This window comes from Belonocnema kinseyi, chromosome 2 (genome assembly GCF_010883055.1).
Source record: "Belonocnema kinseyi isolate 2016_QV_RU_SX_M_011 chromosome 2, B_treatae_v1, whole genome shotgun sequence".
In the NCBI taxonomy this organism is placed as follows: domain Eukaryota; kingdom Metazoa; phylum Arthropoda; class Insecta; order Hymenoptera; family Cynipidae; genus Belonocnema; species Belonocnema kinseyi.
Window position 1 is genome coordinate 70,290,399 of NC_046658.1, and position 14,463 is coordinate 70,304,861.

Sequence of the window (14,463 nt, forward strand, 5' to 3'; positions counted from 1 at the left end):
GAATTGCCTTAAATTCTTTAGAAATATTCCAGAGTATTTTTAAAAATTTCGAGAAATTTGTAATAGGTTTCAATAATTTGAAGGAATTTTTAAAGACTTTAGCTTATTTTTAAAATCTCCACGTTTTTAAGATCTTTTAATTTAAAATGTTTTGGTACTTCATAAAGATTGCAAGGAATTTTAAACTAATTTAAATAAATTTAAGGGACTTCAAAATGTTAGAAATATTTTAAAAGATTTTCCAGAATTTTATCAGATTTCAATGATTTCCAAGATTTCCGGAAATATCATAGAATTTTATGGATTTTTATCATATTTGGGTTTATTTACTCGAATTATTCTAAATTTACTTAATTTTACTTAATTCAATGTATTTTTTTAATTACATTTTTTTAATATAATTGACTCCTTAAATAATGTAAAGGGATTTCAAGAGATTTGAAGGGACTTGAAATATTTTAGGTCATTAAAACAAAGTACAAATACATTTTTAACTGATGTCATAAAAAGTAAGGGTTTTTTTAGGGTTTCAAAGATTCGAAGAGATTTTCAGATATTCTTTGCAATTTTATTTGGAATTCGTCCTGAATTCTTTTAAATTCCTTTGAATTCTTCTAAATTCATTCAATTTTACTCATTTCAATGGAATTCAAAAACTTTTTTTTTAATTTATCTTGAACTTTTGTAAACTTAACTTAAATTCTTAGGCATTTCATCAAATTCTTTTGAATGCCCTTTTAATTTTTTTGACCTCATTACAAAATTACTGAATTCAATGCATTTTCTCCTATTTTTAAAGATTTTTAATTCACTTAATACTTTTTAACTTCAGCTTGTTTTTTTTTTTTTTAATGAGTTTTATCGAATTCTTCTCATTTCCCTTAAATTATTCTAAATTCACTCAAATTTCACTGAAACAAATGGATTTTTTCGATTTCTTAAGAAAATTTTTTTAGTTCATTTAAATTGTTTTGAATTGTTTGGTAGTCATTAGTCACATTTTTTTTAATTTACCCTGAATTCTTTAAAATTCTTTGGAATTTTTTTGACTTTTTAAATTCACTTTAATTCAGAAGTCGAAATTTACTCAAATTTTACTGAAATAAATAGATTTTTAAAAATCCAATTAATTCAAATACTTTTGAATTTTTGATCGTCTTTAGTTGCTTTTTTAGTTAGAAATTAGTAGGCTTTCAAAGATTTGAAGTGATATCCAGTCATTGGAATTCACCCTGAATTCCTTTAAATTCTCTCTGAAATTTTTGTAATTCACTTTTATTCCTCTAAATTCTACTTATATCAATAGATTTTTTTTTAATTTTTAAAAGTTTTTATTTAAATGACCATGAAATCTTTTTTAACCTCATCATGAATTTTCAGGCATTTCATGAAATTCCTTTGAATCTCCGTGAATTTTTCCAAGTTCATTTCAAAGTTACTAAATTCAATGAAGTTTTTTTCACATTCTTAAAATTTTTAAATTCATTTGAACTTTTTCCATTTATCTTGAATTTTCAAGAATTTCATCGTATTCTTCTCGCATCCCTTAAATTCCTCTAAGTTCATTCCAATTTCATGTAAAACAATTTTTTTTTTATTTTTTCTATTTAGTCCAGTCCATTTGAATTCTTTTGAATTAAACTTGAACTATTCTGATGTCTTATGAATTTATCCTGAATTTGTTTGTTACTCTTTGAGTGCGAAAAAAGTACCCTATAAGCGTGACAAAAAGTACACTTTGGTCCCTATATTTTATCACATAGGGACTGTGAGGCCTGCAATAGTTTCACTTTCAGGTTAAAGTTAATTTCAAGTACTTTTTTTCGCATCGAAACTATTTTTGTTCAATTCGAGTAGTTAATATTTTTCCAAGGCGTTCAATGTCTACGTGACGAGTTTAGTGCTCAGGGAGTTTAAGTTCAATTTTATGGTACCGTGGGAAATGCAACCAATAAAAGAGTCTAAGGGTCAAGCAGCAAATTTGCTCGTAAATAGCCGAGTTATGTTTCACGTTGGAGACATTAGACTTGAGAAAAATTTCAAGGGAATAGGTCGAGAATTAGAGTGGTGAAATTGGATACCAAAATGCATATATCAAGGTTTTAAGTGAATGGATAATACTTCCTCGTAAGTGAGGAAACATTGTTTCTAATTAATTATTATAAAGTGGAGCGAGACCCGATTCTAGGTTTTAATTATATTTCATTTTTGCATCGAACTATCTACCTCTTGTCACTTTTTGCTCATTTTTAATTCTCTTTTTTGTTATAATGCTAGTAAAAAGTACATTTTGGCTACTTTTCAATTACACATGTCACTTTGAATACTTGAAATGCCCTAAAAAGTCGAGAGGATTTACAATTTAAGCCGACAAAAAAGTGGGATGACTCCACTTTATGATCACTACTCAAGAAGATTGCTTCCGAGTGATTGTTGCAGTGAAATTGCAGTCAAGTTTCAGCGGGAGGTGGATCAATATATGTACTTTTAGAGAATATAGAGGAATTAGAAGAATATGTTGGAGAATTCAGTTAAGCTGCATCAGTTTCGCTCCATTTCTTTTAGAGCTTTTCTTTATTTGGTTAGCAGTAAATAAATGAAAGCAAATAAGCCAAGAAAGGGCAAATTGTTACGTATATCGCTACTTTTAGGAGGTATAAAAAGAAAATTGTACAGCGAGGTGAAAATAAAATGATTGATTGGCAGTATAGGGGTAGCGCCAGGATTCACCTTGAGCAAGGTCTTTTTTCTAAAGCCGACTCTTGCCGACAACAAGGACAAACGGGGTCTTGCCCTGGACGGGCAACTTAAACACGAAGACACCAATCTCGCCTCTAGCACCATGTGAGTGCTCCAACATTAGGCACAAATTGTTGGGTTCTAAGAGTGAAAATTGGAAACGGGTCGAGCGCTCTTCTATTTGCAATAATTGGCTTAGCACGCTATCCAACCGGATTATTTCCAGAAGAAATACGGATTTCAACGAACTAAAGCAGTCGAACGAGAAATCATTGCCACAAATTCTTGCTAAGATTTGAAGCCAAATCAGAAAAAAAAAGAATGAGAGAGCAACATTTTTAATTGGGTCTAGAATCAATGGTTTATCTATAATTAGAGATCGAGATCTTTTTCAATATATACTATAAATTAATAGAAAATTACATTTGATTCAAAGTACGGATCTCTTCTTTAAAACATTATTTTGTCAAGAAAATTGTTTATCAAGTCATGGGTTACATTAATTTTCAATGGGAATTGAGTACTCAGGGTGTCTAATGCACTTGCAAAGCCTGGAAAAGTCAGGGTATTTTTTCGAGAGCATGTTAAAATTGTTCAAAAATTTTAATATAAAATTAAACAACAATGTTTTTCCTTTTTTTAATGTACTTTTATATAACTGGATTAAACTATTTTGTCGAAAATTCGGTTTTTGTTGAAAATAATTTTTTAGCTACAAATTTAACTGTTCAATTTTTGGTTGCAAATGTAACTTTTTTAGTTTAAAATACCATCTATTTTGGTTGAAAGTTAATGTCTTTTGTTGAAAATGTATCCTTTATGGTAAAAAATTAATCTTCCTGGTTGAAAATACATAATTTTGATTAAAAATTGAACAGTTTGGTTGACATTCTTTTTAATCTCTTGAAAATTCAAGTCTTCATGAAACTTCGTCTTTTGTGTTCACATTCAACTGCTTTTTATTAAAAATTTTTTAAAATCTGGAAATATCATTTATTACATTTTTTAGTGAGAATGTATTTTTTTAGTTGAAAATTCAAGTACTTTGTCGAAAACTAAACTATGTTAAAAATTCCTTTTTTTGGTTGACGATTAATTTTGTTTTGAAATTGTAAATTGAACAATTTGCGTGGAAAATTCTGTTTCTCTGTTGAAAACTATTTTTTTTTGAAAATTAATTCTCTTAACTGCAAATTTATCTAATTCAGTTTATTATTTCAAGATTTTACTTTAAAAAATCTTCTTTCTGCTTAAAAATTATTTTTTTAACTGAAAATTTATCTTTTTTAGTTCAAAATTAATGTACTTTATTGAAAATTAATTTTTTTTAAACTCATCTTCGTGGTTTAAAATTCAACTATTCCAGTTAAAGAATCATCATTTTAGTTGCAAATTTATCTTTTTAGTTTAAAATTTAACTATTGCAATTGAATAGTTCATCATTTTAGTTTAAACTTTATCTCTTTTGTTACATTGTAATGTAACTTTGTTTTTTGATTGAAAATATATTTTTCTTAGTTTAATCTTCTTTTTTTGGTATGTAATTTTCTTTTTTGTTGAATATCCATCTACATAATTGGTTGAAAAGCCAACTATTCCAGATAAAGATTCATCATTTGATATGAAAATGCAACACTTTGTTCAAAAATTCATTTTCTTTGTTGAAAAATCATCTATTCTGGGGGGAAATAAATCACTTTGATTAAAAGTTAAACTTTAAAGCTTAAGATTCATCATTTTAGTTGAAAAATTCATCTTTTTTGGTAGAATATTGATCTTCAATGAAATCGATTAATTATTTATTAATTTTTAATCATTTAATTATTCGATGTTGATAATATATTTAAGACAATCTTGTAACTTAAGTTATCAAAGCTTTATAAGTTAAAAAAAATTCAAGCCCTAGAAACTTGTACCATTAAGACATTACTTATTCTTTAATAAAGTTACTTTCACAAATAAAAAAAAGTTACATAATTTTACATATGAGTAGTACTATTTTTACACGTCCAGATATTTACAAAGACTGAAAAAAACATTTATAATAAACTCGCTAAATTGTATACATATTTCGAGTCGATTGTTCAAAAAAATGTGAAATACTTGAACGTTTCCGTATATCTTGTATGCTTCGTTTAAAACATCCTTTGTACTGTAAACCATACACTGCTGTGCAAAAGTTTTAGGCCACCTCTTTTTCTATGACGGAATAAATTCTCTTTATTTTAATTATACCTGAGCTAAAAAAATTTCTCTTTAAAAGCTTGATTGTTTTCGAAATTATGTATGAAATAAGCCCAGGGTGAAGCCAATTTGTCTAGTTTTTAAGTAGATATTGAAAAAATAGTGTAAATCTCAATGTTTTCTGAAATTTTCATTAACTTCCGAAATAATCAACATTTTTCAATGTTCTTGGGCTCATTTTGAAGCTTTTTTCATTTTATCACAAAAGCTTACGAGTATAAATTGTAAAAAAATTCTTTTCTAATTGCAAGAACTGCAACAATTTGCGTGGAAAATTCTGTTTCTCTGTTATAATAAAAAAGTTGGGAAATTTTGAGAACATCTTATCTGTAGGCAAATCAGAATAAAAGTTAAATAAATAAATATATATATATATATATATATACATAAAAAACTTAATGATTATATGTTTCATATATTTTGCAACAATATTTTGGTTACAAACAATAATATTGCAATTTTTCCAACTTTTTTGTTGCAACTTTAAGTTCTTACTATTCAAAAAGAACATTTTTACGATTTATGTTCATAAGCTTTTGTGATGTGGTGAAAAAAAGTTCAAAATGAGCCCAAGAACATTGAAAAATATTGACTATTTTGGAAGTAATTGAAAATTTAAGAAAACATTGAAATTTACACTATTCTTGCAATATCTACTTGAAAATTAGACAAATTGGCTTCACCCTGGGCTTATTTTATTCAGAATTTTGAAACAAATCAACCTTTTAAAGGCAAATTTTTTAGCTCTGGTATAATTAAAATTAAGAGAGTTTATTCAGTTATAAAAAAAAGAGGTGGCCTACAACTTTTGCACGGCAGTGTATCTTGAAATCGATTATAATTTCTAAAGTACTTTGAATTGAATTAATGATCCAAAATGTCTTATTAAGTCAATCCGAGGAGAATTATTAAGAACTATTATCCCAATTAACGACAGATCGATCTCAGTAATATCAGACGTGGGAAATGAAATTCACAAGAGATATTTTCATCTACTAAATGGTTAATAAGTGCAATTCGAACAGTTAATTATGATAATCGATTATGATATAATGAACTGTTATTTTTTAATTATCTTATATGAAAGCAGTTTCTCGACCTGTTTTCAGTATCCACTCCGTTTTGTAAATGAATCAAGTAACAATGTAACATTGGTGGCTGGAATGTTTTTTTTTGTGGTTTTTGTATTTGAGTTTTAACAACGGTGGTTTGTAATTATATTTAGTAATGGTGCTCGGTCGGTGATGGTTTTCCTCCCGTGTCAACATTTCTACTTATTTAACTTGTCCATTCGCGAATTTCCCCAGTACACTCTGCTCTCCTTTTGTTTCCCTCGCAATTCTGCGATAAGATGCACAATGTATAATGTATATTAACTTAACTGAGTACAATTTTGTCAAACTTAGAATTATTTTTCGTAGTTATCAGTGTGTAGCTAACAGTGTTCACCTTTTGTACTTCCCACTCTAGTTAACTTCACAACTGTATTGTGTTTGTATCTGATAAATTTGTTTATCTCGAAAAAGTTGTTGCAAAAAGTGTCTTGATAATTGGCTATAACAGGACATTCTTTTGTTTCTAAACTTCAACTGGAAAAAGTTTTTTTTTATTTATCAAGTATTCTTGGAACGAGTCATCACTATGTTAATTCGAATTTATAAAATGACAAGTTGAGGTTTAGCAAAAGTTTTTCCAGATTGTGTATTTTTATTTCATGTACTATAATTTTGATTTATGTTTTAAATCCTAGACTAAGATTGTACAAAATTATCAATTCCCGACGGGGGAATTTCTTTTCTGTCAAATGAACATGTTCTTTTAAGTTAGGTACTTCTTTTGTTTTTATATATAAAATTTAGGAGACAAAGTCTTTCTGTTAGTGTGGAATTCGCTGTTAAATTAAGACTGGAGTTTAAAGTCAGAGGGTTTTTCGAATCAGCGTGTCAGAGTTAACGAATGTCGTTGGTCTCAAAACTCGCCGACGTAAGTGCAATAAAATTAAAGTCGGTAATAATTTTCGTAGCCGTCCTGGCTGAAAAATAAAATCCCTTGCGATCCATTTCACTAGGAGGGCTGAAACCTTCGCTTTTAAATGATCGTTCTACGAAAGCGGGTATTTACTTTGCACATCTTAGTTCTTATCCTGATAAAAGTGACAAACTTTAGAGAAGAAATCATTTTTCTTCAAGCTATTTATTATATAAATTAAGCTCCATCTTATTTGAGATTTTGGCGGTGATATATAAAATACGATATTATAGCTTTGATTTTTGTCAGGGAGGGCTGCCCAGTTGGTCCAGGATTTACGCTGAGCAAAGTGTTTTCTCTGAGACCTCTTCTTGACAACAACAAAAACAAATTTGGGCTTGCCCTCGATGGTCAGCTCAAGCACGAAGACACCAATTTGGCGTCCAGCACGCTGTAAATTGATTTTTAATTATCTCAGCTTATTGTGCTAGCACTTAATCTACATTATCCAGAGTTTAATCCTCAATTTTTATTTTTAAAATAAGGCTTTTCCCTAGAGAATCTACAACAGAAATATTTCAATCAATTTCACATCAATAGAATTTTTCAATGGCATTTAGATTCAAGAAGAGATTTTTATTTTTCAACAATTAGAAATGCCCTTAAAAAGCAGGGGCTTTCGCCAGTTATTTCCGAAATCATTCAACATTTTTAAGGTTTTTAGGGCTCATTTTAAAGAAGAAATTCTGCACTTTTTACTAAATAATTTCTATTTGTTGATGTGCTTTTACAGATTTGCCTCATGTTTAAACGTGACGGATATTAACCTAAAAAGATGTTTACTTGATAATGTTTTAAGGTATTTTTTTCATCTCATTTAACTTTTTGTCAAGCCTGTGAAAGCGCATCAACAAATCTGTAAGTAATTTGTGCAAAAACTGCAGAATTTTCCCTTTAAAATTCGGAAATATCGGAAATTTTCAAAATTGGCGAAAACTCCTATTTTTATAGTTATTTCTCTACAAAAGGGTCGGAAGCAATTCAAATAGAGGTCATTCGATGCAGATTTGTGTCTTCTTCAAGAAAATATAATTTTATCTTTTTTTGTAGAAATTGTAATCAAAGATATGAAACCTATTTGAAAATTTTGAAAAATATCAATACCACCGAACTTTCAGCAGGGAATGTGTACTTCTTGAAATAATATTTATTTTTCTTTGATGACTTAAAATTGATTTATAATAATATTTCTTGTTTTAATATTCGGACTTCACAGCTAATTTGTTTATCTTTTTTTTTCAAATCAAATTCCATCTGGAAAATATGACCTTTCTGGCGTGAAACGATCAGCGTTGTAAAATGCATGGAATAAATTACTGCGCACTGTGTGTGTGACTATAGTAGCATATTATTCACCTAGAGGGAGAAAAGGGACTTTATTGACGAGTGTATGTTTTCAGTACGAGTCGTAGGCGAGCAAGTACGAGCCGAAGACGAGTACTGAAAATATACACAAGTCAATAAAGTCCCTCTATACCATGATTCATACGATATTTTATATAATTAATTAATTATTAATAATTAATAATAACTTATTATAATTTTAAAAATAATTTAATAACTTATTAATAATACTTTTTCGACGTTTGGAATTTAATTAAAAATTAAATTCATTAGGGAAAGTACAAATTGAGGATATTTACTCTTTTTTAATGTAGATTCGTAGAAAAGGACTACCTAGGGTTACGGTCAAAGTTTATCGAAACTCATCAGATAAATGATCTACCTTGAATGTATAAAAAAAACTTAAACAAAACGTATGCATTTCAATTGTGAAATTTCCACCCAGAAAATAATAGATTAGACAGAAAAGTATAATTCCCTTAGTTATTATTTTCCCCCTCTCACTGCTCTTTGTATTATTTATTGAGAAAACCGTAACCCTAACGTATATTCCAAGATAATTAAAAATTTAAATGTGCCATGCACGCGTCAGATCACAGCAGTTAATTGCAAGTTCTGTAATCCTCCATCTCTCTTCTTCGTAATTTGAATTAAATATTTATCGATCAAACATTATTTTTTAAGATCACGAGTTAATTTCATTTTGAAACAGGAGATAATTCTCTCTTTATTCTGATCCCGATTCTTTATCGATGTATCGTTACTCGAATAGTAATTTCTAATTGTACACAGTGCACATACATGAACTCAAAATTCTCGAATGCCTGAAGAGGAACCGTTATTAAAGCACTGGAAGGTCGTAAATTTCCCTCGCGTCTGGCAAAAAAAAATTTAACTGCATTCCAAGTGTGAAGTAGAATCAGAGATGAAGGATTCGGAAAACCACATTTTGCATCTACTCGCATTTAATGATCTGAATCGTAATGATTGAAGTAAAAAGTTTCGGCCAAAGTATATGTCAGGATAATTCCATTTTCAGGAATCGAGTCATTCTTTTACAATTAAGGGAATTCTTTTACAATGAGGGGAAAACTTTTTACCTAAATCGTTCAGATCTTTAGCCATCTCATAACATTTTAAGTATTCTCTTATCTTTCATCACATATTCAATTATAGGCCTAATAGATAGCACGAGAATTTTAAAGTTGTCTTCGGAACGCTTTTACATAAATCATGTTCCTCATTTTCTTTTAATCACGCATGAGAATTAAGTACGACGTACATTTTGCTTTGCATTTTGTCTATTCAAGTTTAATTTTTATTCAATAAGGTTTAATTTAAAATCGACTTTTCTATTTATAAACGCATTCGCATTGATCGGGAAATCACCGGGAATTTTTGATAACCCGGAAAAACGGAGAAATGACGGTGAATTTATTTTTGACCGGGAAAGTTACATATTTTTAGAATAAAAATATATCTAATCGCTTGAAATATTGCACACTTTATATCAGATGATGCAATAATACAATTTAAAATAATTTTTCTATCTTTTCTCTTTTTTGGGAAATTATTTGCATATTTAAAATAGGTTCGATTTCAACTTTTTTTAAATGTTAAGTTTATTTGTTAAATTTTTTAATTATGATATTCAGTTTACAGTGTACAATTGAAAAATATTTTACTTCACAAATTTCCCATTTTTTAAGCGTACAATTTTAATTTTTTTTTTAATTTTGTAATGCAGTTTTGAAGAATTAAAGAATAAAAAATTAAAAGCATTTAAAATTGAAAAGTTTGTATAAAAAACTTTTTAAGTTTCTTAACTGAAAATATAAATTAGTGAATGATGAAAAAAATTGAACTATACTTCAAGTATTAAAAAGTGAACAATAATATTGATTTTACAAGACGATTCGAAATCCGTTCAGATTTAAAGAATTTATTGATTTTAAATATTAAAATTGAATTTAGAAAGAATTCTATTAAGTTGAGGAAATACTTTAAAGTATTGAAAAGATTCATAATTCATTTAAAGCAATATTTAGATTTTACAAATTTCGAACACAAAATTTAGAAACGTTTTAAGAATTTTTAAAGTTTTCATAAGAATAAAACAAGTTTTTTATGATTTCTTAATTTTTTGAGAATATTGGAAGTTTTTTTTTAAGATTTTGAAATAAAATTTTAAGCTATTTAAGGATTTTGAAAGGTTTTAAGATAATAGAAACATTTTATTGATATCCCTGGGAAATTTTTAAATTATTTGTAAGAAAAAAATAATTTTAAGAGAATATTTAAAAATATTTCAAAACAAAAACAAATTTAAAATGATCAGGTAGATCCATATTTTTAAAAGTGTAAACGTTTACATACTGTATATAACTGTATATAAGTACTGTAATTTACCGTATATGTGTAAATTATTGAGCGTTTAAATATAAAAGCTTTAAAATAAAAAGCTTTCAAGCTTATTTTTTAAAAGTTCAAAATTCAAGAGTTTTACTTTGAGTGCTTTAGTTTAAAATTCAGCTTTTATTACTTAAAATAAAACTATTTTTAGCTTTAAAAGGTCGAAATTTTTTTATTTCATTGACCGTGAAAAATGTGTGCAAACCGGGAAATGACGGAAGATTTTTTTACTTTTAATAGACACCCTGGAAGATGGTAAGAAGTTCTTTGCCTTTCATTTCGGGATATCAAATTTGAGTTCATTCAAAACCTACGTCACGTTGCTAAAAATTGATCGTTTGTAGTGGGAAGTTCAACTATGAAATATTTCATTCAGAATTTATCTTTTTGGTTTGATAATTCAAGTTCTTGTTTGCAAGTTGAACTACTTTTTAAACATTCAGTTTTATTGGTTCAAGATTTAACTAGTTTGTGAAAAATTCCTTTTTCTTGCTAGAAAATCAATTTTTTCCAACTGAAAATGTATTCCAAAAATGGTTGAAATGCAACTATTAAATGTGTCATATATATAATTCATCTTTTTAAGGCTAAAATTCAACTGCTTGGTTGAAAATTGAATTATATCTTTAGATATTCATTTTATTGGCTTCAGATTCAGCTATTTTGTTGAAGATTCGTTTCTTACGTTGGTGATTTTTTTTAACTTTTAGTTTAACTATTCCTTTTTTGATTAAAAATTGATCATTTTTAGTTGTAAATTTAACTACATATTTGGTTGAAAATGTATGTATTTTGTTGTAAATTTATATTTTCTGGTAGAAAATGAATCAGGTTGATTGAAAATTTAACTACATACTTCATTGAAATACTTTGTTAAAAATTCATTTTATTAATTGCAGTTGTATCTCTTCCGTTTTAAATTCAGCCACATATTTTATTGAAAATTATCGAAAATTCAACCATTTGGTTGGAAATTTATCCGTCTACGTTCAAACACAACTATTTGATTGTTAATGCTACTCTTTCATTAATTTTTGTTGTTCTTGAAAATTCAACATTATTTTTATTTAAAATAATTTATGCAACTAATTTCGTGAAAAGTAATTTTCAGACATCTTGGTTTTTGAAGTCTGTTCAAATATTATGTTTCTATGTTTTGTGTTTTATTTTAGACGTTTATGAAATGCTAGAAACGGGAGAAGCTGAAAAAGTTTTCAAAATAGCGTGACATAGTTTTTGAACGACGCGGCCCCTTTAATTATAAATTTTAATCAGGGAAAAGATATCAGTTCTGAAGTTAATAAGGTTTTTTCTTAGACCTTTCTTTGGTTTTTGATCGTTCACTTTTTGATCTTTTCTTGAAAGGAAAATAAAAATAAATAAAATAAGGGTTGTGTCAGAAACGTGCGTTGAAGCAGCTGGTTGAAGCCGTCATTCTCCCATCACGGAAAGCATTATATATACGATATACGTGACCGTATCCATAATATGCATGATACTTGCTTTATTACTATCGTACGTGTGTATCTACCAAGTCTGCATGATTTTTCTATGACATGAATCTTACATTGCATCGCTTTTGCTATTTACGAAATTCTCCATTGATAAAACTTGTACTCTAAAGTATAATATTGTACTTTAAGTTCATTGTGGGTGAAATGGGCAATCAATTTTTACTTACATTGAATGGATTAGTATTGAAATTTAATTGAGGTCGAAAAATTAAATTGCTGTATCTTAGACTTTTAAAGTAGAGGATGCTTTGCAGGGAGTAAAACTGCTTTACTTTTGCTGGTAGCTAAAAGTGCATGGCGCGAAAAATCAATAAGATGAAATACTAATAGCTTTTTACTCTTAACAGTTTGACAGACTCGTCGCAGCGTGAAAATCTGGGGATTATCGTCCAGTACAAAGTGAAAGTGAAACTTTGCCTTGGAGCATTAGCAGGGTAAGTAAATTATTTTTAATTTCATTAACATGATTATTTTTAAATTCAATTTCAATTTATCTTCTTTCGCCATGAATTATGTTGAGAAAATGATTAAGAAGTTAGTTTAAGAAGAGAGCGGTAAGCACCCTCGGGTTTCGTATGCTACGGCAATAAAAGACTTGATTAATTGTATAAAAATAAAAGTTAATAATTTTGCTATTCGTTATAATTTAAAATAAGTATAATAATAGATTTATAATTCTATTTTATAATAGGAGCAAGGTGATCTAAAAAACAAATTATATTATTATATATATTGTTCCTCGAATACCCTATGACTGAATAATAATAATGCCCGATTTCCATTGACTAGCACAAATATTGTAGGAGCTAGGAGTGGTAAACGACGGACGGACGGTTACAGTAGTTGTAATGTTTTCCGAGGAAGTCTAAGAAACCCCAAAACATAACAAAATTACAAAAAAAATAAAATAAATTACTCGTTACTATTGATATCAAACTTTGAAATTTTAAGATTAAATAAATTTCAATTTTGAAACCTTTCAATTTTGATTACTTACCAGCAGTGGTGTAGACCTAAAAGAAAAAGTGGTCTAGTGGTACTTTCCATAAACTACGTTACTAGTTCGTTGGTGGTGGTGGGGGGGGGGGGGGGGGGGGGGGGGGGGGGGGTAGTTATAAGTGGAAATAGTTAAAAGTTAAAAGCTTTTTTTATTGAAAAGGCTGCTAATATATTTTTTGGTTCGGAGTTCATTTCATTTAGTTAAAAATTCTATTATTTGGTTGAAGATTTTATTATTTTGTTGAAAATGCAACTATATTATTAAAAATGTAGTCTTCTTTTTCATAAAAAATTCAAGAACTTTTTCAAAAATTAATTTTTAATTGGAGGTTAATCTTTTTGAATTGAAAATTCAATTATTTTGATCAAGATTCGTTTCATGTTCGGTTGAAAATTAAATTTTTAAACTTACAATTCAACTATTCAATTTTTGGTTAATAATTGATCTTTTTTAGTTGAAAATTTAACTATTTGATTAAACACTGATGTTTTTTTCGTTGAGAGTTCATTTTTTGGTTGAAAATTCGTCTTTCTTGATAGTAATTTAATCTTCTTGGGTGAAAATTTATCATTTTTGGTTAAAAATCCAAATGTTTAGTTCAAATATTAACTGGCACATGCTTCTTTGAGAATTCAACGTATTTAATTGAAAAGTCGATTATTTGTGTAAGTATCTTGTGCAAACATTATTTTAAAAAATAAAATATTCATTATTATAGCTAAAAATTCAACTATTTGCTTTTAAATTAACTTTTATGTTGAATATTATACTGTTTTGTTGAAAATTCATCTTTTTGGCTTAGAAAATTCATCAATATGGTTGCAAATGAAACTTTTTGGTTGAGAATTAAACTTTTTGATTAAAAAATCATATTTTTAGGTTAAAAATTAATCTCTTTCGTTCATAATTTGTCTTTTTTAGTAGAACATTAATCTTGTTGATCCAAAAATCATCTTTTTAGTTAAAAATCTAACAATTCTTGTTGACATTTTTTTTGTTCATTTCAAGTTTTTTTTATCAGTTTTTATCGGAAAATTGATCTGTTATTTCGTAGAAATTTCATATATTTTGTTGAAAAGTTGTCTTTTCATGTAGAAAATCAATCTTGTTGTTGAAAACTTCATCTTTTTGGATTGAAAATGGTAAAAAAGTCTTATGGTAAAAAAGAATTTCTTCTTGCTT

At 27.8% G+C, this 14,463-nt stretch overlaps 1 protein-coding gene across 5 annotated transcripts in view; it reads left to right on the forward strand.

The window, feature by feature from the left end:
* Positions 1 to 14,463, forward strand: part of LOC117167572 (beta-arrestin-1) — an 84,571-nt gene that overhangs the window by 65,704 nt on the left and 4,404 nt on the right. For 3 of the 5 annotated variants that reach the window (XM_033352610.1, XM_033352611.1, XM_033352608.1), the window contains exons 5-6: positions 7,261 to 7,404; positions 12,629 to 12,715. In XM_033352610.1, the coding sequence (XP_033208501.1) occupies positions 7,261 to 7,404; positions 12,629 to 12,715 (231 nt within the window). Of the gene's footprint in view, positions 1 to 2,706; positions 2,845 to 7,260; positions 7,405 to 12,628; positions 12,716 to 14,463 lie in introns of all 5 variants that reach the window. The other 2 variants (XM_033352609.1, XM_033352612.1) reach the window with 2 other exon arrangements.